Below are 23,151 nucleotides of genomic sequence, written 5' to 3'. Positions count from 1 at the left end.
TTATTCTAAATTATGAGATGGTCCAAACTCACAGAAATCACATAAATACAAATGTGTTCTTCATATTTTCTTAAACTATAGGGGTGATGGACATACCTTCAAGCCCATTCTCTTCAGATCCTCAATAGCCAGTGGTGGGAAATAATCAAGCCAATGTTCTGCTTCAGAAAATTTGACTATCTCTTCATCAGACAGACCAAGGGATTTCATAATGTTCCACTGATATTTAGAAGATCCAGCTTTAGCAGCAGCTTTACTCTGAAAATAACCAGTAAAAACAAACTCCATCAAGAACCAACCAACAAATGATTACCAAATTCTAGGACCACAATCATTTTAAGTAAATAATCCCATTTAGTAGTAATTTTTCTATTCCAAAACATACTGTTGATATGTCAGCTTACTAACGAATTGAGATGTGCTATTCTGTCAAACCGAACAGTCTGATATTAAGACCTTGACACCAGAGGTAACTAAATCGTTGAAACCATAAAGAATTATCATCAAAGAGAAGATGTCAGCACCAAGCTCGATTTCCTTCTTCCTAATGCCATATGTATCTTTTTTAGTTATGAATAAGCTACTGACAAGAGTTTTGCCCTCTTCTAATATTTACCAATATCAAAAAGGCAACCAAATGTCAGGCATTGGAGGTGGGTAAAGGAGTTGAACAATAAACCTATAAAGACAGGGAAGGAATTTGGGAGGTGATAGAACTGCTCTGTATGGTACTGTGGGGTTAGAAACACGACTCCAGGGGCATCTGGGTGGCTCAGTTGGTTAAGAGTCCAGCTTCGGCTGGACCATGATCTCATGGTTTGAGCCCTGCGTCAGGCTCTGTACTGACACCTTAGAGCCTGAAGCCTACTTTGGATTCTGTGTCTCCCTCTCTCTCTGCCCCTCCCCCACTCACACTCTGTCTCACTCTCTCAAAATTAAACAAACATTTAAAAAAAAAGTAAAAAAAAAAAAAAGAAACACAACTCCATGTGTTTGTCAAACCAACACCACTATCTACTAAAAAGATTGAATTTTATTGTATATACATTTGTTTAAAAAATCAACCAGGATATGGGAGGAACCAAAGATGAAATGCAGACTGTGACAAATGTATCAAACAGTATTATTAATATATGATACAACCACACTTTGAAGTGAGTGGAAAAAAAAGGAGTTTTGGAAGTAACTTTGTCGGGGAGTGGGGGGCACCTGGGTGGCTCAATCGATTGAGCATCCAACGTTAGCTGAAGTCATGATCTCATGGTTCGTGGGTTCAAGCCCCACAACAGGCTCACTGTTGTCAGCACAGAGCCTACTTCAGATTCTCTGTCCCCTGCTCTTTCTGCCCCTCCCCTGCTCACACTCTCTCTCTCAAAAATAACTAATAAAGGGGCAGCTGGGTGGCTCAGTCGGTTAAGCGTCTGACTTCAGCTCAGGTCATGATTTCATAGTTCGTGGGTTCAAGCCCCACATCAGGCTCTGTGCTGACAGCTCAGAGCCTGGAGCCTGTTTCAGATTCTGTGTCTCCTTCTCTCTCTTCCCCTACCCTGCTCACTCTCTGTATCTCTGTCTCAAAAGTAAATAAACATTAAAAAAAAAAATTTGTTTTTAAAATAACTAATAAAAACAATTTAAAAAATAAATAAAAGCAACTTTGGAGGGATGCATGGCTGGCTCAGTCAATAGGACATGCGACTTGATCTCAGGGACTTTGACTTCAAGAGCCCCATGTTCAGCATGGAGCTTACTAAAAAAAAAAAAAAAAAAAAAAAAAGTAACTTTGGAAAAGAATGTGTTGACTAGATTCTAAGAACAAAAAGTATATACAAACACTGTACTTTAATTGGTAAAACTGTTCCTCCCAGGAGTATGGGTTAAGCAGTTCTGAACTACCAGTAGACTAGGATTGAATAAATTATATACTATAAATAATGAGGGCCAGATTTCTCAATGTCAGAGAAAGAAGTCACAAATTGGCAAAGGGAGAATGTTAGAATGAGCCTTATGGTGCTAACAGGGAGCCAAAGTTATCAGTATGAACTTTTTTTTTTTTTTTGAAGTAAACTCTAACCCCACTGTGGGGCTCAAACTCATGACCCCAAGATCAAGAGTCACATGCTCTATCAAATAAGTCAGCCAGGTGCCTCACAGTAAGAACTTTTTAAACATATATAGAGATAAAGAACTATTATAGACAGGTGCATATATGTGGGTTACCAGGATTAATATATATATTTCCTTGCTCTTTCTACTGAAAGGAGCTACAGTGAGTATACCTAGCATTCAGAACTTAGTTTTCTAAATACCATTTCTCAACTAAAGGAAACAGGCCTCCTTGGGGATGTGGTTGATTGCAGGGCTGGCACAGGGAAAATATAAGACAAGGCTGTAGTATCTTGGCACCAGAAAATAATAAAGGGCTTCAAAAAGAAAAGAAAAAAGATGGGAGCATGTCAGAGGGCCACAGGAGCCAGCATAAAAGACTCTCAATGACCAAAATCAGAACAAGTTGAGTAATTACAATAACAACCCCCAAACACCAGAGAGTACTGGAGTATAACCCAAAGAATAAAATAAATATGCATGAATCCACGCCAATATAAAAAGGGAATGAATAAATAAGTAACTGGGGAAGAGAGGACAACTATTCTTTTCAGAAGAATTCTAGGTAATAAATGGAGAAAGAATGAGGGAAATGGAAAATCACTATTAGAACAACACAGTAATAGGGTGCCTAGGTGGCACAGTCAAATAAGCATCTGACTCTTGATTTCAGCTCAGATCATGATCTCACAGTTCATGAGTTCAAGCCCCAAATCAGGCTCTGCACTGACAGTGTGGAGTCTGTTTGGAATTCTCTCTCTCCCTCTCTCAAAAATAAACAAACATTAAAAAAAAAAAAAAAAAAAGAACACAGTAATAACTATAGCAGGCAGGCAAGATCCACAGATGAATGCTAAAATTAATGACAAAATATTTAAAAAGAAGATATTGAGGCGCCTGGGTGGCTGTCGGTTAAGCGTCCAACTTCGGTTCAGGCCACAATCTCAGAGTTCATGGGTTCGAACCCTGCATCAGGCTCTGTGCTGACAGCCCAGAGCCTGGAGCCTGCTTAGGATTCTGTGTCTTCCCCTCTCTCTGCCCATCTCCCACTCATGATCTGTCTCTCAAAAATAAATAAACATTATAAAGAAAGAAAGAAAGAAAGAAAGAAAGAAAGAAAGAGTACTATTTCCATAGCCTCAAAGTATCTCTCAAAATATATACAAATCAAAGGGGAAAATGGAGTCCCTACAGTAGAAAAACCTGACAGACACCACCTAAACCAAATGATCAAGGTTAATATCACCAGTAATGAGATACCAATATCATACGCTCACTGATACGATGCAATGAGGAGGACATGTCACCTCTCAATCAACTCATGACTCATGAGAAATCATTAAACAAACTCAAATTGAGGGACATTCTATAAATTATCTGACCAGCACTCTCCAGAAGTGTGAAAATCAAGGAAGACAAAGATGGAAGAGACTAAGGAGACATACTAAGGAGATGTGACAAGTAAATGCAATGTGGAATCTTGGATTAGACCTGCACAGAATAAGGGTGTTAATGAAAAAACTGTTCAAAGTCAAATGAGGTTTGTAGTTCAGTAAATAGGATTGTTCAAATGTTAATTTCTTAGCTTTCAGGGTTGTGCATGGTTATATAAGATGTAACCTTATGGGAACTTAGGGGATCATGAGGGAACTCCGCTCTACCTTGCAATTCTTCTCTAAATCTAAAATTTATTGCTGAAAAAAGCAAAAGGGGGGGAAAAGGGCCATCGAAAAGTCAGAAAAATAATTTCTGGCTTTGTTACTTTTTCAAAATTACTGAGTACTTTTTATGTGCTAAGTCCTGAAAATACAAAGATAAATTAGACAAGGCACCTGGGTGGCTCAGTCAGTTAAGCGTCTGACTCTTGATTTCGGCTTAGATTGTAATCTCATGTTTTGTGAGATCAAACCCCGCCTCAGGCTCTGTGCTCACTGCATAGAGCCTGCCTCTCTCTGCCCCTCCCCCCATTTGAGAGACTCCCCCAGTCTCTCAAAGTAAATAAACATTAAAAAAAAAAAAAGACAAATATAAATTAGACAAATATAAAATTTCAACCAAAATAAATATTATTAACCACCAAACCTTTTTTCCTTTGGCTTTATCCTTAATTATTACATCTTCTGTTTTAACATTGATTTCTTCCTCTTCCTCTTCTTCATCTGGAAAATCAGGGGGGCAACCATAAAGCTCTATTTCTCTTTTCAGTTTATCAGCACATGCCTATAACAAATACAACATTAGAGTGAAGTTCAAAATTTGAGGTAGAAACAATTTGAATTTTTTGGTATTTTTACAGCCAACTAAAATTGACTCTGAAATTTTCTGCAATACACCTATACACATGTGGATCACAATAGAAAACTCACATGATAAAATTCATGTACCTCAAAATTCACTAATTTATACATTAGTATTTTACTGCTTTTATTCAGCAAGCATTTATTCAACACTCAAAGTTTTTAATGTAGTATACTTTGTTAGACATTAAAAGTTCAAAAATACATAAGACATGAGGTGCCTGGGTGGCTCAGTCAGTTGAGCATTCGACTTCAGCTCCGGTCCTGATCTGGTGGTTCACCAGTTGGAGACCTGTGTTGGGCTCTGTGCTAAAATCTCAGAGCCTGGAGTCGGCTTCTAATCTGTGTCTCCCTCTCTGCCCCTCCCCTGCTCACACTCTGTCTCTGTCTCTCTCTCAAAACTAAAATATACATGAAAAAAAAATTTTTTTAAGAGAAAAACAAGACATAGCGTTATCATTTTGAATAACAATATGAATCACAGCATTTATCAATTTAAAGATTACTATTTTATATCACCACCATCATCACAACCTTCTGAGGTAGATAGGACAGGTATTTAGTTAGAAAACACACACTTGAGAGATGAAGGGGTTTATCCAAAAGTTATAAATCTAGCAAACTACAGAGATAACACATGAACTTTGGCTTTCCACCCCAGCTCCTCTCAATTACACTATAATATCACTTATAACACATATCATACATATATATATGTATATATATTATGTACGTGTATATACACGTACATATATAGTATATGTATTATATATGTATATGTATACATATGTATATATGTATATGTAATATATATATACACAAAGATGACACCAAGTTAAAGTTAAGAGAAAAATGCAAATATAGGATTATGACTTTTAAAAACGAAGGGGGGGGGCGCCTGGGTGGCGCAGTCGGTTAAGCGTCCGACTTCAGCCAGGTCACGATCTTGCAGTCCGTGAGTTCGAGCCCCGCGTCAGGCTCTGGGCTGATGGCTCGGAGCCTGGAGCCTGTTTCCGATTCTGTGTCTCCCTCTCTCTCTGCCCCTCCCCCGTTCATGCTCTGTCTCTCTCTGTCCCAAAAATAAATTAAAAATGTTGAAAAAAAAAATTTAAAAAAATAAATAAATAAAAAAATAAAAACGAAGGGGACTCTTCCATGCAGAAGAATTTCAGTTAACTAATAAGGAAAGAATGACACAACTAGAAAGTCACCATTTTATAAACACTTATTCAATAAGTGAAGCACACAAGAAGCATCAAATGATGCTAAAACCACTGGGTTATTGGATAACCAGATATTCAGAGGCTCCCAAGGTATCATCTGCAGATTACTTTTCAATAACCCACTTTCAGAATGAAATCTGACAGTTACTAGCTCAACATCATTAAAATGGGACAAAGTGCCATTCTATGCCTTTTGATGTGATACAATGGGAAGTTTACGCCTCACCAATGTAGTATTCTTGTCAAAATATTTAACCCAGATGTAATCATGAAGAAATAATCAGAAAATTCAGACTATGGACCGTTCTACAAAATAACTAGCATACACTCTTCAACGACATCAACGTCATGACAAACCACAAGAAACCGAAAAGAATTAATGACCAAATGCAACGTGTGACCGACAACACACAAAGTAAAAAAAAGGCCGGAAAGGACATTTTGGGACAACTGGAAACATCTGACTAGAGATTAGATGAAGATGCTAATATTACATCAATGTTAAATTTCTTGGAGGGGATAATGAAACTGTGATGATGTATAAAATGCCTTTGTTCTCAAAAGACACATGCTAAAGTAGTTAGAGGTAACACAGCATGATATGTGTAACTTACTTTCAGTGAGTTCACAGAAACAGAGAAAAGAAAGTATGCATGTATTCCATGTGCATTAAGAGAACCAAAGGAATTATGGAAAATGTTAATATTCAGTAACTATGAGTGAAGGGTATATGGCTGTTCATTCTATCCTTTTACCTGTTCTGCAGGTTTGACATTTTTCAAAATAAAAGGTTGGAGAAGCAAAAGAAATGGGAAGTTAAATTTCCCAACCCTCTTACATTTAAGGAATCCTTTCGACAATAATTGTCTGGTCCCTTCTTTACTGAGAATTATTTCTAATATAAATTTATGACAAATGAAGACATTTGCAAACATGATCAAAATATGATACAACTAAAACAAACAGTATTATACATTTAAAAAACTGTTTATTACTCTATGTATGTCATGAATACTTGTTAATAGTTATTATCTAACTTGAAAACAGAAATATCATATGTAAGGTCACCAATAGAGATACAAAAATTACTGAGAAATCACTTAGACCTGGGGCGCCTGGGTGCCTCAGTTGGTTGAGCACCTGACTTTGGCTCAGGTCATAATCTCGCGGTTCGTGGGTTCAAGCCCCGCGTCAGGTTCTGTGCTGACAGCTCAGAGCCTGGAGCCTGCTTTGGATTCTGTGTCTCCCTCACTCTCTGCCTGTCCGTTGCTCATGCTCTGTCTCTGTCTCTCAACAATAAATAAATGTTAAAAAAATTTTTTGGGGGGCGCCTGGGTGGCTTGGTCGGTTGAGCGTCCAACTTCGGCTCAGGTCATGATCTCACGGTCTGTGAGTTTGAGCCCCGCGTCGGGCTCTGTGCTGACAGCTCAGAGCCTGGAGCCTGTTTCAGATTCTGTGTCTCCTTCTCTCTCTGCCCCTCCCCTGTTCATGCTCTGTCTCTCTCTGTCTCAAAAATAAACATTAAAAAATAATAAATAAATAAATAAAAATTAAAAAAATAAAAAATAAAATTTTTTTTGTTAAAAGAAATCACTTAAACCTTCACGTGTACCCTTTATTTAAGTACTTCTTCAAATGCCTTTTAAAATTTAATTTTCATGGGACACAGGGGTGGCTCACTCAGTTAAGCTTCCAACTTCGGCTCAAGGTCATGATCTCATAGTTCATGCATTTGAGCCCTGCATTGAGCTCTGCACTGACAGCATGGAGACTGCTTGGGATTCTCTCCCTCTCTCTCCCTGCCCCTCTTCTCCACTCATTCTCTATCTCTCTCAAAATAAATAATAAATAAACTTTTAAAAAACTGTTTCTCAGGGCGCCTGGCTGGCTCCATTGGTTGAGCGTGCAACTTCGTCTCAGGTCACAATCGCACCGTTCATGGGTTTGAGCTCTGCATCGGGCTCTGTGTTGGAAGCTCAGAGCCTGGAGCCTGCTTCGAATACTGTGTCTCTGTCTCTCTCTCTGACCCTGCCCTGCTCACACTCTCTCTCTCTCTCTCTCAAAAATAAATAAACATTAAAAAAATATTTTTTAACTGTTTCTAATTGAAAAAAAGTTTTCACTATAATGAATTTAGCTCATGCCAAGACATTGCATTATAATAAATATCTGAAAATACTATTTCAAGCTCTTAAATTGGACATTACATCTGCTTTAAGCTAAAAAGAGTAGGAACCAATCCCAAAAGCAATCTTACCTTGATAGGCATTCCAGTACAGTGTAAACCAAAGGGAAACAGACAAATTTTTCCTTTCAGTCTCTGGTATCCTACTGCAAACTACAAAAAGAAAACTAAATTTAAATTATAAGTTTAAATGCTAGATGAATACAGAATGTTGACTGTTCATGAAGATCATGGGCTCAGATTTCCTCTTCCTCTCTTGCTTTAGAAGGAAGTCATTCCCTGGAGCGTCTGGGTGGCTCAGTCAGTTAAGAGTCTGACTCTTGATTTCAGCTCAGGTCATGATATCATGTTCATGAGAACGAGCCCTACATCAGGCTCTGCATTAAAAATGTGGAGCCTGCTTGGGATTCTCTGTCTCCCTCTGTCTGCCCTTCCCTGCCCCACTCAAAAATAAATAAATAAATATTTAAAAAGAAAAAGAAAGAAAGAAAGAAAAAAAGAAAGAAAGAAAGAAAAAGAAAAGAAGGAAGTCATTCCAAAATTTTGGCCCATTGTTCTTTTTTTCTGTCTTTTCACCAAAAAGGAATTACTTATGACCATGCATAAATAATTAGAACCCTGCACACACACACACAGCATATACAAATTAAATATAAGAATATTTAATATAGGTAAAAATATAAAATTTAGGCTTAAAATTAAGGAATTCTAAGTTCTCTTAACAGGAAATAAATCCCATACATGCCATTTTCTTCAAAATAGTATTTATCAAAGACCCTCAATCCCATTATGTTAACTACAGAGGAAACATTACCTCACATTTGGATAAAGAAAATGTGTGTCCCAAATGAAGGCGCCCATTCATATACGGATATGGGAAGGTTACAAAGTACTTGCCCTTGCTGCAAAACAATCATGAAAAAACAAAGTACAGAAAAGAAAATGTTAAGTTCCTTTTAAAATGAGGAGCTAGGGGGAAGGGAAAGCTTATTACAAACAACTTGTTTATATTTTATTATTTAAAAGACCTTTAAAAGTAAACATATGAATGTGGAAATTAAAAGCCCTCTGAAATTGAAACTTAATTGTGATTTAGAAAAAATAAAATGTTCATGGTTAGATATTAAAGAAATAAATATCCTTGCAGCAAATACTGGAGGTTTAACTTAAAAATGCTGAGTAAAGATAATTTACTGAGGATAATTTTAATACTCTTAGGAAACTGGATTAATTTAGTATTTTAGTGATTAAATGAGATTTGCCTTCATTTGATATATATAAAGCAATTCAAAGTCCATCAGCTATAATAAAACATCTTCAGTATTACATGACACATGGAAAATTAATTTAAGAAGTGTCTCTCTAAAGCTGTTTAATTTATTATATTATTTTTTCTTACAATCAAATGTATAACGTACCTATAAAAGTTACAAAGCACAATAAAATGAATGCCTGTAAGCATGCTATCCAAGTGATGAGCCCACTGAATCTACACTGTGTGCTCCTCAGCCCTCTCCCCGCAGAGAAAACTAGTATCTTGAAATCTACTTTTGTCATTCCCTTCATTTTGAATAGTTTATATCTCTGTCTGTGTCCTTAAACAATGTTATCACTTACTTTTGCTCACCTATGAGCTTCATTAAAAATTATACACCAGGGCACATGGCTGGCTGGCTCAGTTGGTAGAGCAAGCGACTCTAGGGTTGTGATTTCAAGCCCCATGTCGGGTGGAGATATTACTGAAAAAAACTCTTTTTTCATTCAATGTTACATTTCTAAGTTCCCTCACTTCATTTTCTTTCATGGAACAAAGTTTTCAGTTCACTCACGATAACTTTACCTGAAGTTGGCCAAAATTCTAGAAACAACAAAAGCTATAAAGTATAACATCAAAGACTTTATATTACAGCAACACTCTTAATTTCTTTAAAAAAAAAAAAAAAAAAAAAAGTCCAAATTCAGAGTTGCCTGAGTGGCTCAGTCAGTTAAGTGTTTGACTTCAGATCAGGTTGTGATCTTGCAGTTTGTGCCTTTGACCTCAGCATCGGGTTCTCTGCTGTCAACACAGATCCTGCTTTAGATCCTCTGTCCTCCTCTCTCTCTGTACCCCCCTGCACATGCACGCTTTCTCTCTCTTTCTCAAAAATAAACATAAAAAAATTCCACTAGCATGTTGCTTAGTAGCAAGGAAAGTACCTTTTGAAATCAGAATGTCCTAAAAAGTAGTCCAGGCCCTGTCAATTCCTAGCTATGCAACCTGGAACTGGTTACTTAGCCTCCCTGTACCTCAGTATCCTCATCTATAAAATGGGAATAGGGGCACCTGGGTGGCCCAGTCAGTTGAGCATCTGACTTTGGCTCAGGTCAAGATTTCACGGTTTGTGGGTTTGAGCCCCATGTTGGGCTCTGTGCTGACAGCTCAGAGCCTGGAGCCTGCTTCAGATTCTGTGTCTCCCTCTCTCTCTGCCCTTCCTCTGCTTGTGCTCTGACTCTGTCTCTCAAAAATAAATAAATGCTTAAAAAATATATTAATAAGAAATAAAATAAGGATAAAAATACTGCTAACCTTAAAGTGTTATTAAAAAGATTAAATGATAATAGGCATACTAAAAATGGAATATTTCCTAAGCCTTTGCATAACAACCAATAAGTTTTCAAGATTAGCTACTATTTTAATTATTGTCAATGTATTTCGTCATTGTAACAAGAACATTTTTCTACATTTCAACATATCTGAAATTGAGATGCTCCTATAATTGATGCATACATTTATTACACTACTGTTTGGGGGCAGTTATTTTGTTTTTATTTTTCCCTAGTACCATATCATTACCTGTGGCTTGTCTTATAATTGATGCTTAAAACCAAGGCAATACAGTATTTATGAAATAAGATCTTAAAATACAGAAACCCTTGAAAAAAAATTTTTAAAGAGTAGGGTTGTTGTTGTTTTTTTTTTGTTTTGTTTTTTAGCATTTATTTATTTCTGAGAGAGAGAGAACACACCCAAGCTAGCAAGCAAGGGAAGGGCAAAGAGAGGGAGACAGAGGATCTGAACAGGGCTCCACCCTGACAGCAGAGAGACCGATGTGGGGCTCCAACTCATGAACCACAAGATCATGACCTGAGCCAAAGTCAGAAGCTTAACTGACTAAGCCACCAAGGTGCCCCTGAAACCCTTCAAAATTTAATACTTGGTGTCTTTGGACATAATTAGCACCATAATATGAATCTCTACTAGAATAATCTCATTTTATCAGTTAGGAAAGACAAAACTTCAAAACATTCTCTTTTGTCTAAATATGAAAAATATTAGTTAAAAAAAAAGCTATGTAGAAAAAGTCCTTTAAGAATTCTATAGGAGGAGCATCTAGCTCACTCAGAGAGCATGCAACTCTTGATCCCAGGGTCGTGAATTCAAGTCCCACACTAGGCACAGAGCTCGCTTAAAAAAAAAAAAAAAAAAAAAAAAAAAAAAAAAGAATTTTATTGGAAAGAAAATCCTACTTTGAAATCGAGAAAATAAAAGTTACCTTCTTCAGCCCATTTCAGACATTATAAGTACAATCTGCCTTATCCTTTCCACAAAGCAGTTTCTGTAGCCAACAGTTTTGGGAACACAAGGTGTAGAACTTCATAAAGTACTACTCACCTAGTCTGGTTCTCCACATTAGATGCATTAACCTCAAACACTTTCTCAGTATCCCATTTCTGTTGGATTTCTTTCTCAATCTTCTTCAAAAAGTCCACTTTTGCTGTTCCTTTTCTTTCCTGTTGGACACAAAAGAGATACAACAATCCACTCTATACTTGGACAGTCTTGCTTTAAAAAAAGAAAAAAAAAAAATACGTTCACATAGAACAAGCTGTTTACTTATAGGCAATTTTTCCATGGTTGTCATGAACTTTAAACAAACAAGATTAAAAATTTGCGCTATCACAATCTGTCTACTTTAAACACCAAAGGGATAGTTAATGAATTACTAAAATATATAAAGGGCTTTGAAATACTTCTATTAAATGAGACACTAAAACAGATACTGTTCCTATTTAGTTAAGATGCACAAATACTTAGAAAAGTACAAGATGGCCAAGCTGCAATAATGCTCAATCAAAGGATGCTGAGACCCGATGGGAAGAGGCTGAGGAAGGGTTAGTAATCTACATGTTTTTTTTCAAGGCAACTGATGAAGAACTCCTCTCCAAAATGGTTAACAGACTATTAACATGAAATTTAAATGAAACAGAATGGCAAGCATGTCTCTAATATATCAGATGTACCAGCAACATTGCCATCCTTCCATAAGCTGCCTGTGGATGAAAGTGAAAGCAAAAAAACAAGCATGATCATTCTACCTCTGAAAAAGGAAGCGTTAGAGCTTCCTTCTCAGTTTGTGACTGTGTGAAAAACAGATGCTAAAAGCAGGTAAGTCAAAGCTGGCGTGGAATGAAACACAGAGCAGACAAGTATGAAAGCTGGATACTAATGGACCATACACAAATCTAATTCTGTTTTGAAATTTAGTATTAGTCTCTAAAATGTATTTTCTGGTATAGTTATCTGAACTGAAATTGGATTTTACCCCCTTCTTATGTGCAAAAATTCCCAGATTGTGCAGCATTTTCAAATGAGAAAATACCTGGGCTCTATTCATACCTTTTTTTTTAAGATTTTTTTTTTTTTAAGTAATCTCTACACCCAACATGAGGCTCAAACTTACAACCCCAAGATCAAGAGTCACATGTTCTACCAAGTGAGCCAGCCAGGTGCCTCTGGGTTCTACTCATACTTTTACAACCTACTACACAAGACGACCTTGCCAAGTTACCTAAAGACTGCAACTCAGTCTCCTTTAAGAGTGCCTCTCTCTGTCCTTTCACCCAACAATTTAAAAAATGCTTTCCATTGGGGCGACTGGCTGGCTCAGTCCAGGGAGCACACAACTCTTGATCTTGGGTATGTGAGTTCAAGCCCACATTGGGCATATAATTCACTTAAAAATATGTATTTAGGGGTGCCTGGGTGGCTCTGCCAGCTGAGCGTCCAACTTCAGCTCAGGTCATGATCTCACAGCTCGTGAGTTCAAGCCTCATGTCGGGCTCTGTGCTGACAGTGTGGAGCCTGCTTGGGATTCTCTCCCTTTCCCTCTCTCCCTGTCCCCTCCCCACATGCTCTCTCTCTTCTCTTTCTCAGATAAACTTTAAATAGATACACAATGTATATACACACATATGTATATACGTGAGATCAGGTCAAGATCTCAGTTTGTGAGTTCGAGACCTGCGCTGGGCTCTGTGCTGACAGCTCAGAGCCTCGAGCCTGCTTCAGATTCTGTGTCTCCCTCCCTTCCCCTGCTCACCCTCTGTCCCTCTCTCTCATGAATAATCAAACATTAAAAAAAATTTTTTTTAATTTTAAATTTAAAAAAAGTATGCTCTCTCTCTCCAAAATAAACAAACATTTAAAAAACATTGGGGCACCTGAGTGGCTCAGTCGAATGAGCATCTAACTTCAGCTCAGGTCATCATCTCCCAGTTCATGAATTCGAGGCCTGCATCAGGCTCATTGCTGTGGTGCAGACACTGCTTCAGATCCTCTGCCCACCTCTCTTTGCCCCTCTCCCACCGGCGTTCTCTCAAAAATAAACATTTTTTTTAATTTACAAATAAAAAAAATTTTTTTTAATTTTTAAAAAAGGGGCGCCTCGGTGGCTCAGTTGGTTAAGCATCCGACTTTGGCTCAGGTCATGATCTCACAGCTTGTGGGTTTGAGCTCCACACTGGGCTCTGTGCTGATAGCTCAGAGCCTGGAGTCTGCTTCGGATTCTCTGTCTCCCCCTCGCTCGCTCTGTCTCTCTCTCAAAAATAGACATTAAAAAAATTAATACATATATATACACACACACACATATATTTTATACTACTTTTTAAAAAAGTGGACCGCCTGGTGGCCTCGGTCAGTAGAGCATGTGACTCCTGACCTCTGTGTTGTGAGTTGAAGCCCCACATTGTATGTAGAGCTTACAAAAACTACTTTTGGGGCAGCTGGGTGGTCAGTTGGTTTAGCACCTGACTCCTGATTTCAACTTAGGTGATGATCTCATGGTTCATGGGATCAAACCCCATATCAGGCTCTGTGCTGAGTGTGGAGCCTGCCTGGGATTCTCTCTCCCTCTCTCTCTCTGACCATCCCCAGCTGACACTCTCGCTCTCTCTCAATCAATGAATCTATCAATCAATAAGCTTTCTATTTGTATCACAAATATACTGGACTTTTAAATGGTTACACAAATTTGAACACTTGCAAAGAGGAATTATGTGCAATAAAAAAACCCCAAACTTAACATTATTTCTCCAATAAGTATATTAAATATACTTTGTGTATTAAGTAATAAAATAACAAACACTATTAAAATTAAGATTTAATACAAATCTACTAAAAGGTATCAGCTCTGTTGTACTATTTTCAGTTTTCTATATTTTAAACCAAAGAACGGTTTCCTATTTTTTAACGTAGTTAAACGTAGTTTTAACGTCGTTAAAAAACAGGAGACAAAGACAAGCAACAGAAAGATGAAATATCAGCTTACAAGGAGGAGATAAATGATGGATTAAAGGAAGAACCTTGCCAGAGAGGCAGAGAAGAAATGAGAAAGAATTCCCTACTTTGAAAAGTCCTGGGGACACCTGGCTGACTCAGTCAGTAGAGCACACAACTCTTGACCTTGGGGTTGTGAGTTCTAGCCCTGTGCTGGGTGTAGAGATTACTTAAAATCTTAAAGGGGCACCTGGGTGCCTCAGTCGGTTGAGTGTCCGACTTTGGCTCAGGTCATGATCTCATGGTTTGTGAGTTCAAGCCCTATGTCGGGCTCTGTGCCGACAGCTCAAAGCCTGGAGCCTGCTTCGGATTCTGTGTCTCCCTCTCTCTCTGCCCCTCCCCCGCTCATGCTCTGTCTCTGTCTCTCAAAAATGAATAAACATTAAAAAAATTTTTTTTAATAAATAAATAAAATCTTAAAGGGGCACCTGGGTAGCTCAGTCAGTTAAGCATGGGACTTCAGCTCAAGTCATGATCTTGCAGTTCATGGGTTCAAGCCCCGCACCACACTGGGCTCTGTGCTGACAGCTCAGAGCCTGGAGCCTGTTTCAGTTTCTGTGTCTCCCTCTCTCGCTGCCCCTCTCCTGCTCAAACTGTGACTCTCTGTCTCTCAAAAATTAGCATTAAAAAAAAAGTTTGAATAAATAAATAAACTCTTTGAAAAAAAGAGACAGAAAAAAGAAAAAGAAAAATCATGGACATAACAAGTTCCTCCAGTAATTAAAGGAAAATAAAAGTGACAAGGAAATATTTTGTTTCTATAAATCCTTACAGGATTGCTGAGTGGAAATGATATCAAAACACAAATATAATCAAGTCAATTCCTTTTCAGAGGATCTCTATAGCGGTCAGGATAGAGTCTATACTGTTAAACCTGGCACTTAAGGCCCTTCTTGTCTCATTTCTGCCAAGTCCCTCCCTCCTTTCTTTTTTATATATTTTTTTTAGTGTTTATTTATTTTTCAGAGAGAGCGTGCACGCAAGCATGCACAAGCAAGGGAGGGGCAGAGAGAGAGGGAGACACAGAATCTGAAGCAGGCTCCAGTCTCTGAACGGTCAGCACAGAGCCGGACATGGGGCTCGAACTCACAAACTGCGAGATCATGACCTGAGCCGAACTCACAGGCTTAACTGACTGAGCCATCCAGGCACCACTCAGGTCACCCACTGTAAAGGACATGAAAGAAACAGTCTTCACAAATTACTAAGAACTATGGTTTTTTTCACTGTTATTGAGCACATTAAATGCACAAAATCTCTTCTTTGAGGTTTCTGCTTCTCAGAAAAACTTGTCCATCAAAACATCCAAGGTCAATTGTAATGAAACCTGATATTGGCCCCACCACCAACTGTTGTTGGACCTTGAGAAGTGACTTGATCAATCTGAGCCTTAATTTCTTCACTGGTTATTTAACTAGACAATTGGTTATAATAATTAGTTAAAAGGTTATTTGACAAGTCAGAGGTTCAAAACTTTGGCATTTTTGACAGTTTAGGTTAAATAATTTTTTGTGTTTTGTCTTGTGCATTGTAAGAGGCTTAGAAGCATCCCTGGCTTCTGCCCACTAGATGCCAGGAGAATCCCCTAGTTGTGACAACCAAACAGTCTCCAGACCAAATGTTCTCAGGAGGACAAGACCATCCCCAGTAAAGAACCACTAAAAAAGATAACAAGCTCTTCCATATATTCATAATATTCTGCAGTTCTTGAAACTTTTATGAACATTAACTTTTTGCATCTTAACAATAACCCTAAGAAGGAGGCAGACCAGTGATTACCATTTCAAAGATGATAAATGATAAATCTGAAGTTCGGAGATCATTGTGGCAGCAAAAAGTCAAGGTGGACAAAAATGTTCATCTTCTGGCTTCTATTTCTGCTTCCTCCTAGTACTCTAGCCATGTCCTAGCTGCCACCACTTACTAGCTGTAGAACCTTAGACAAATTCCTTAAGCTTTCTAAGCTTCTATTTCTTTATCTTTAAATGAGAATAAAAATTATACTAACATTATAGTATTAGTATGAAAATTAAAAGAGTTAAGGGGCTCCTAGGTGTCTCGGTTAAGTGTTTGACTTTGGCTCAGGTCATGATCTCACAGTTTGTGAGTTCGAGCCCCACATTGGGCTGTGTGCTGACAGCTCAGAGTCTGGAACCTGCTTCAGATTCTGTGTCTCCCTCTCTCTCTGCCCCTCCCCCACTTATGCTGTCTCTCTCTCAAAAATAAACAAACATTAAAAAGAAAGAGTTAATACAGACAAAGGACTTAACCTTGGGCTGGACCCATGGTAAATGCACGATAATGTTAACCAATATCACAAAGAGACATCTAGACATCATGTGATTTTATTAGGTATGAAAATGGCATTGGGATTATGTTTTAAGAGAAGTTATCATTACATTAAAAAATATTAAAATATGTATCGATGTAAAAACTTATACTAAACTATGTCAAATATGTATGTACAGTGCCTGGAATCTGCTTAAAATGAATCCTGAGGGGTGGAGGGGCAGGGTCCCAGGAAGGGATATATGAAACAAAATAGTCCTGAACTGCCAATTATTGAAGTTGGGTGATGGGTACACGGAAGTACATAATACTATTATCTCTATTTTGCTGACTATTTAAATTTTCCAAATGAAAGTTTAAAAACAATATTTTTTTTAGATTGGCTATTATGTTCATTATATCACATCCCCAGATCCCCTCTAAAAGTCTGATATGTAACTAGAAGAGATTAAAACTGTCAAAAGCTTGGGGCGCTTGGGTGGCTTCATCATTTAAGTGTCCAACTCTTGGTTTCAGCTCAGGTCATAATCTAATGGCTTGACCTTGAGCCGCTGGTTGGGATTCTGTCTCCGTCCCTCTCTACCTCTCTCTCCCACTCGAGATCTCTCTCTCTCTCTCATTCTCACTCTCTCCCTCTCTCTCAAAAATACACAAATAAAAATTTTAAATACACAAAAATAAAAATAGAACTGTCAAAAGCTCTAAAAAATAAATACTATGCTGGGTGGCTCAGTTGGTTAAGCATCCAACTTCAGCTCAGGTAATGATCTCATGGTCTGTGAGTTTGAGCCCCACATCGGGCTCTGTGCTGACAGCTAAGAGCCTGGAGCCTGCTTCAGATCTGTGTCTCCCTCTCTCTCTGCCCCTCCCCAGCTTGCATTCTGTCTCTGTCTCTTTCTCTCTCTCTCAAAAATAAACATTAAACAATTTTTTTAAAATAAATACTACTCTGATATGAAGAAAATTTTAGTTTATTATTTATAAATTCAATTATAAAATAAAAACTAATATCCTATCCATGCTATCACATGTTCATTGTCTTACACACTTCATTATTGATAAGATTTCCTCTGGAAACAGAAAACTTTCTTTATGGAAGATGTTTGCAAAAGAAATTTCCTAATTTGGCAAAAGACATGAATAGACACTTCTCCAAAGAAGATATCCAGATGGCCAACCGACACATGAAAAAATGCTCCACATCACTCATCATCAGGGAAATACAAATAAAAACCACAATGAGATACCACCTCACACCTGTCAGAATGGCTATCATTAACAACTCAGGCAACAACAGATATTGGTGAGGATGCAAAGAAAGAGGATCTCTTTTGCACTGCTGGTGGGAATGCAAACTGGTGCAGCCACTCTGGAAAACAGTATGGAGGTTCCTCAAAAAACTAAAAATAGAACTACCCTACGACCCAGCAATTGCACTACTAGGTATTTATCCACGGGATACAGATGTGCTGTTTCAAAGGAACACAGGCACCCCCATGTTTATAGCAGCACTATTGACAATAGCCAAAGTAAGGAAAGAGTCCAAATGTCCATCAATGGATGAATGGATAAAGATGTGGTATATCTATACAATGGAGTATTACTCGGCAATCAAAAAGAATGAAATCTTGCCATTTGCAACTACATGGATGGAACTAGAAGCTATTATGTTAAGTGAAATTAGTCAGAGAAAGACAAAAATCACATGACTTCACTCATATGAGGACTTTAAGAGACAAAACAAATGAACATAAGGGAAGGGAAACAAAAATAATATAAAAACAGGGAGGGGGACAAAACAGAAGAGACTCATAAATATGGAGAACAAACTGAGGGTTACAGGAGGGGTTGTGGGAGGGGGGATGGGCTAAATAGGTAAGGAGCACCAAGGAATCTACTCCTGAAATCATTGTTGTACTATATGCTAACTAATTTGGATGTAAATTTTAAAATATATAAAAAATAAAACAAGTTATTAAAAAAAAAAAAAGAAATATCCTAATTAGCTTGCAATTGGGGGTAACACAATGATTAACAGAATGAACTCCAGTGTGGGACCAAATGAATTCTAATTCTTCCTCTGAGTAGACCTGATGCCTTATTTTCCCCATCAATAAAATGGGGATAAAGCACCCACTTTTATAGGGTTGTTCAGATGAAAACTTTTGTAAAACACTAATGCATGGCACAGAATAATCGGTACATTTAAAACACACAATAAAATCGGTACATTTTATTATTTTTATTGTTACTTATTCTTTCTAAAGGGAGTTCTTACTGGATTCTTCCAATGAAACTAACTTTAATGTCAGCCCAGTACCATGACAGTGTAAAACATGAATATTTGCAGAGGCCAAGAAGTGAATAAAGTAAAACAATCAGATCTACCAGAAATATTGCCAGCTTCCTTATACAAAACATAAAAAGAATAAAAATGTACTAAAGTCTTCCAAACTGAAAAAACTCATTCCCATTAACACCAAAAAGAAGAAAAAAGAAAGAAAGACCTGCAAATTCCACATCAGCTAAGGATATCATCATGGGGGAGAGGGGTTGGTGGGGAGGCAATGAGCAACTTGGGACAGAAGAAAAAGCTCTGGACCAGGAGTCGGAAGGCATGTGTTTTCCTGGGAAGCAGGACGGCATAGTGACTGAAAAATGAATCAATCCCTTTGAGTCCTGATCACTTTCATCCTGTCCTAGTTATAAGAAATCAGACCTGTTAGGTAAGCTCTCTAAGCATGGGGTTCTTCATCTGTAAACTGCAAATAAGAGTGCCTAACTCAAATAGATTAGCGTGAACACTCAATAAGACAATTCAAATAAAATGCTAAACAAAAAGCATGACACATAAGAAATGTTAGTTATTGGTATTATTGATCCTAACTCTGCTAGAATTCCAACTCTAATAATTCCTCAACCCCATTGGGTCCTACTGATCATGACCTTTTTTCACTAATCTTTAGGCGCCTACCACCCCGTGTCCTCATTTCTGTCCCGTAAATCCATCTGTATAATTCTTCGGTTTTCCCTTTACCATTCTTGCCTGGCAAAACTCCATCCATCCGTCCCATCCAACTGCTCTGTTCCTTCACCTAGGCAGCTGAAAGTGTCAAGAGATAAGCACTCAACCATGCTGACTGGCCTCCATTTAAATTCATGTCCATTAATATCAAGTGATGCCCAGCCACACTACTAATTTCTGAAATCCACTTCGTTACTCCTTCTCCTAGACTAGTGCTTCTCAACTTTAATGTGTATACTGTGCAATACAGTAGCCACTAGCCACACATGACTTGTTAATTTTAAAGTTATATTAAAATTCAGTCCTTCAACTGCACTGGCCACATTTCAAGGGCTCAGTTGCCACATGTGGCTAGTGGCTCCCAAATTAGTGCAAACATAAAAAGTTCTATTGACGGCAATGTCCTAGATAATTGTTTTATGCTTTCTCCTCTCTCCTCAATCCTCCAACAATTCCTCTTCCATCCTCATTTCTAGCTGTTAATCTTGGTTCTTAATTGAATTAGAAACCAGAAGTGAACAGAAAATTTTCACAGCCTCCCTCATCACATCTACCTACCCACATGCCTGTGTACCTATATAGTCTGTCTTCTTTCCTGTTACTATTAACCCTTCCACTGATGCACTGGATCTCATGCCTTCTGTTCTATTCAGGAACAGCACTTCAGCAATCATCCCTTTTCCACATCAATGTTTCCTTTCTACAGGGTAATTCCCATGAGCATACAAGTGTTGGTAATTTCTTCTACGTTTAAAAAAAGAAAAGAGGGGCGCCTGGGTGGCTCAGTCGGTTAAGCGGCCGACTTCGGCTCAGGTCATGATCTCGCGGTCCGTGATTTCAAGCCCCGCGTCGGGCTCTGTGCTGATAGCTCAGAGCCTGAAGCCTGTTTCAGATTCTGTGTCTCCCTCTCTCTGACCCTCCCCCGTTCATGCTCTGTCTCTCTCTGTCGCAAAAATAAATAAACGTTAAAAAAAAATTTTTTTTTAAATAAAAAAAATTAAAAAAGAAAAGAAAGTCCTCTTTTGACTTTCATCTATTACCCCAATTCTCTGCTCTCCTTTATAAAATTCCTCAAGAGTTATCCACACTCATGATCTCCAGTCCATCTCTTCCCATTCTTTCTTGAACCCAGCAGCCTTACATGACCTACATCCATCCACCCATCAATACCCATCACATACACTATTATCATTTCCAGTATCACTGTCCTTTGGATATACAACCCTCCTTGCTTTTCTCTCAGTGTGGCTTCTGCCTAGATATCGTCTCCTCCATATAGCTGCATGGCTTGCTCCCTTACCTCCTTTTTGCCACAATGCCACCTTCTTAGAAAAGCCTTTGTTGATCACAGGTTTGTTTTTTTTTTTAAACAAACGTTTTTTTAATCTTTATTTTTGAGAGAGAGAGAGAGAGAGACAGAGTGAGAGCAGGGGAGGAACAGAGAGAGAGGGAGACGCAGAATCCGAAGCAGGCTCCAGGCTCCAAGCTGTCAGCACAGAGCCCAACGCGGGGCTGGAACGCACAAACATGACCTGAGCCGAAGTCGGATGCTTATCCGACTGAGCCACCCAGGCGCCCCTTGATCACAGTTTTAAAACTGCAACCCTACCCCACCTCACACTTAAGAGTCTCCCCTTCCTGCTCTATTTTTAATAGGACTTACTGGCGCCAGACATATTTTACCAAATATTTTAGCATGTAACTCTCTCATACACACACACGTAAACACCATGAATGTAGAGATTTTTGTCTGTTTAAAAAACTTTTTTTTGTTAAAAGAAGGAACAAAGGGGGCGCCTGGGTGGCTCAGTGGGTTGAGCATCGACCTGGGCTCAGGTCATGATCTCACCACTCGTGAGTTCAAGCCCCACACTGGGCTCTGGGCTCTGTGGGCTCTATGCTGACAGCTCAGAGGCTGGAGCCTGCTTGGGATTCCGTGTCTCCCTCTCTCTCTTTACCCCTCCCTTGCTCATGCTCTGTCTCTGTCTCTCAAAAATATATAAACATTAAAAAAAAAACAAAACTTTTTTAAAAGGAGGAACAAGGTTACCTACTTCCCTCTCTCCAAATGGGTTTTAGACACGTCGTGAAATTAACACACGTAACATTAAGTAGTGTGTAAAGTTAAAGATACCAGTTCCGGGCTCAACAGATAGCAAGAAAACGCGCATCCTCACAACATCCACACCTTTAATGTGGGGGTCAAGGCATTCCCTGTGTTTAGATAAGGATTTTTCCTTTCAGGACAACGGCTACCACATGGAGACCCCAGCTTCTGGCAAAAGCAAACAGATCAGCCGGGTTATAGGGCCGGGCAGAGCGGACTCTCTTCCCGGCAGAACTCACCGCCATGGCACCGCCCAACCAATTCTGCAACCCACGACAGTGACCTCGGCGATCCTCTCAAAGCAGTGATCCCAACCTTTCCCTTCCGTCTGGGGGTAGCCAGGCCTCCCAATACACTGAAGCACACACTTTACACCTGATGAGGCAATCGCCCGCTCACAGCTAACTACTGCCTTGTGCATCCCGTAGCCCGCCGGGAATTGTAGTTTCCAGACCACTAGAGCCCAAGTCTAGCAGTCACTTATTGACTACAACTCCCATAGAGCAACAGGCTACCGGAAATTGAACCTCTAGGTCACGCGGTGGTGACACCGGTAGTGATGTCAGGGGCATGTTGAACTACAAAGTCCATGAGGCTGTTCGAAGTCGCAGATTGCCGCGAACGCGCCTATGGTCCAGTTCCCTGGCCTTCAACCTTTTCACCCCGTGGCGCTGGGTTAGGTGTCTTGTCAGGATGCCAGGTTGCAAGGTTTATTAGTCGTCAGTGACTGACGTGCTAATTATGGCTTGCATTGTGCACAGATATTTAGTGCTGTCTGTGGCATTTAACAGCCCAGAATTCAGACGTTTTATTGCCATTTATTAACAATCTCTAATTTTTAAGCGTGAGGCCGGTAACCTACCGGGTTCCAGTGCCAAGCGCATTATTTCAACTGTACTACCATCTAAGGCTGCCACATCACATGTGGCTATTTAAGTTTAAAATAAAATTCAGTAAAATTTAAAATTCAGTTCTTCAGGGGCGCCTGGGTGGCTGAGGGTTAAGGTTCCCAGTTCAGGTCAGGTTCTGACCGGCTCAGGTCATGATCTGGCCATTTGTGGATTTGAGTCAGGTTGGAGCCCCGAGCCCCCAGGAACGGGCTCTGTGCTGACAGCTCAGAGCCTGGACTCTCTGCCCCTCCCCCGCTCATGCTTGCTCCCTCTCTCTCAAAAATGAACAAACATTAAAAAAAAAAAAAAAAAAGGTTTAAAATTTAGTTCTTCAATTGCACTAGCCACTTTTTGAGTGCTTGGTAGTCTGTGTGGCCAGTGGTTACCATATCATCTGACAGTGGAGATTTGGAGCATTTCCATCATAGGAAGAA

At 39.0% G+C, this 23,151-nt stretch overlaps 1 protein-coding gene across 2 annotated transcripts in view; it reads right to left on the bottom strand.

Annotated features, from left to right (window-relative positions):
• LARS1 (leucyl-tRNA synthetase 1) overlaps positions 1–22,241 on the bottom strand; it is a 77,477-nt gene extending 55,236 nt beyond the window's left edge. The window contains exons 1-6 of one of the 2 annotated variants that reach the window (XM_019414197.2): positions 22,067–22,241; positions 11,461–11,579; positions 8,623–8,710; positions 7,881–7,961; positions 4,186–4,323; positions 97–258 (exon numbers count right to left, since the gene is read on the bottom strand). In XM_019414197.2, coding sequence (XP_019269742.1) covers positions 97–258; positions 4,186–4,323; positions 7,881–7,961; positions 8,623–8,710; positions 11,461–11,579; positions 22,067–22,072 — 594 coding nt within the window. In that variant the 5' untranslated portion in view covers positions 22,073–22,241. Of the gene's footprint in view, positions 1–96; positions 259–4,185; positions 4,324–7,880; positions 7,962–8,622; positions 8,711–11,460; positions 11,580–22,066 lie in introns of those variants that run through there. The other variant, XM_019414198.2, reaches the window with a different exon arrangement.
• Between the last annotated feature and the right edge of the window lie 910 nt (positions 22,242–23,151).

Source organism: Panthera pardus, unplaced genomic scaffold (assembly GCF_024362965.1).
Source record: "Panthera pardus isolate Hobbes unplaced genomic scaffold, ASM2436296v1 HiC_scaffold_2, whole genome shotgun sequence".
Taxonomy (NCBI): domain Eukaryota; kingdom Metazoa; phylum Chordata; class Mammalia; order Carnivora; family Felidae; genus Panthera; species Panthera pardus.
This window is presented reverse-complemented; position numbering and strand designations above follow the sequence as displayed.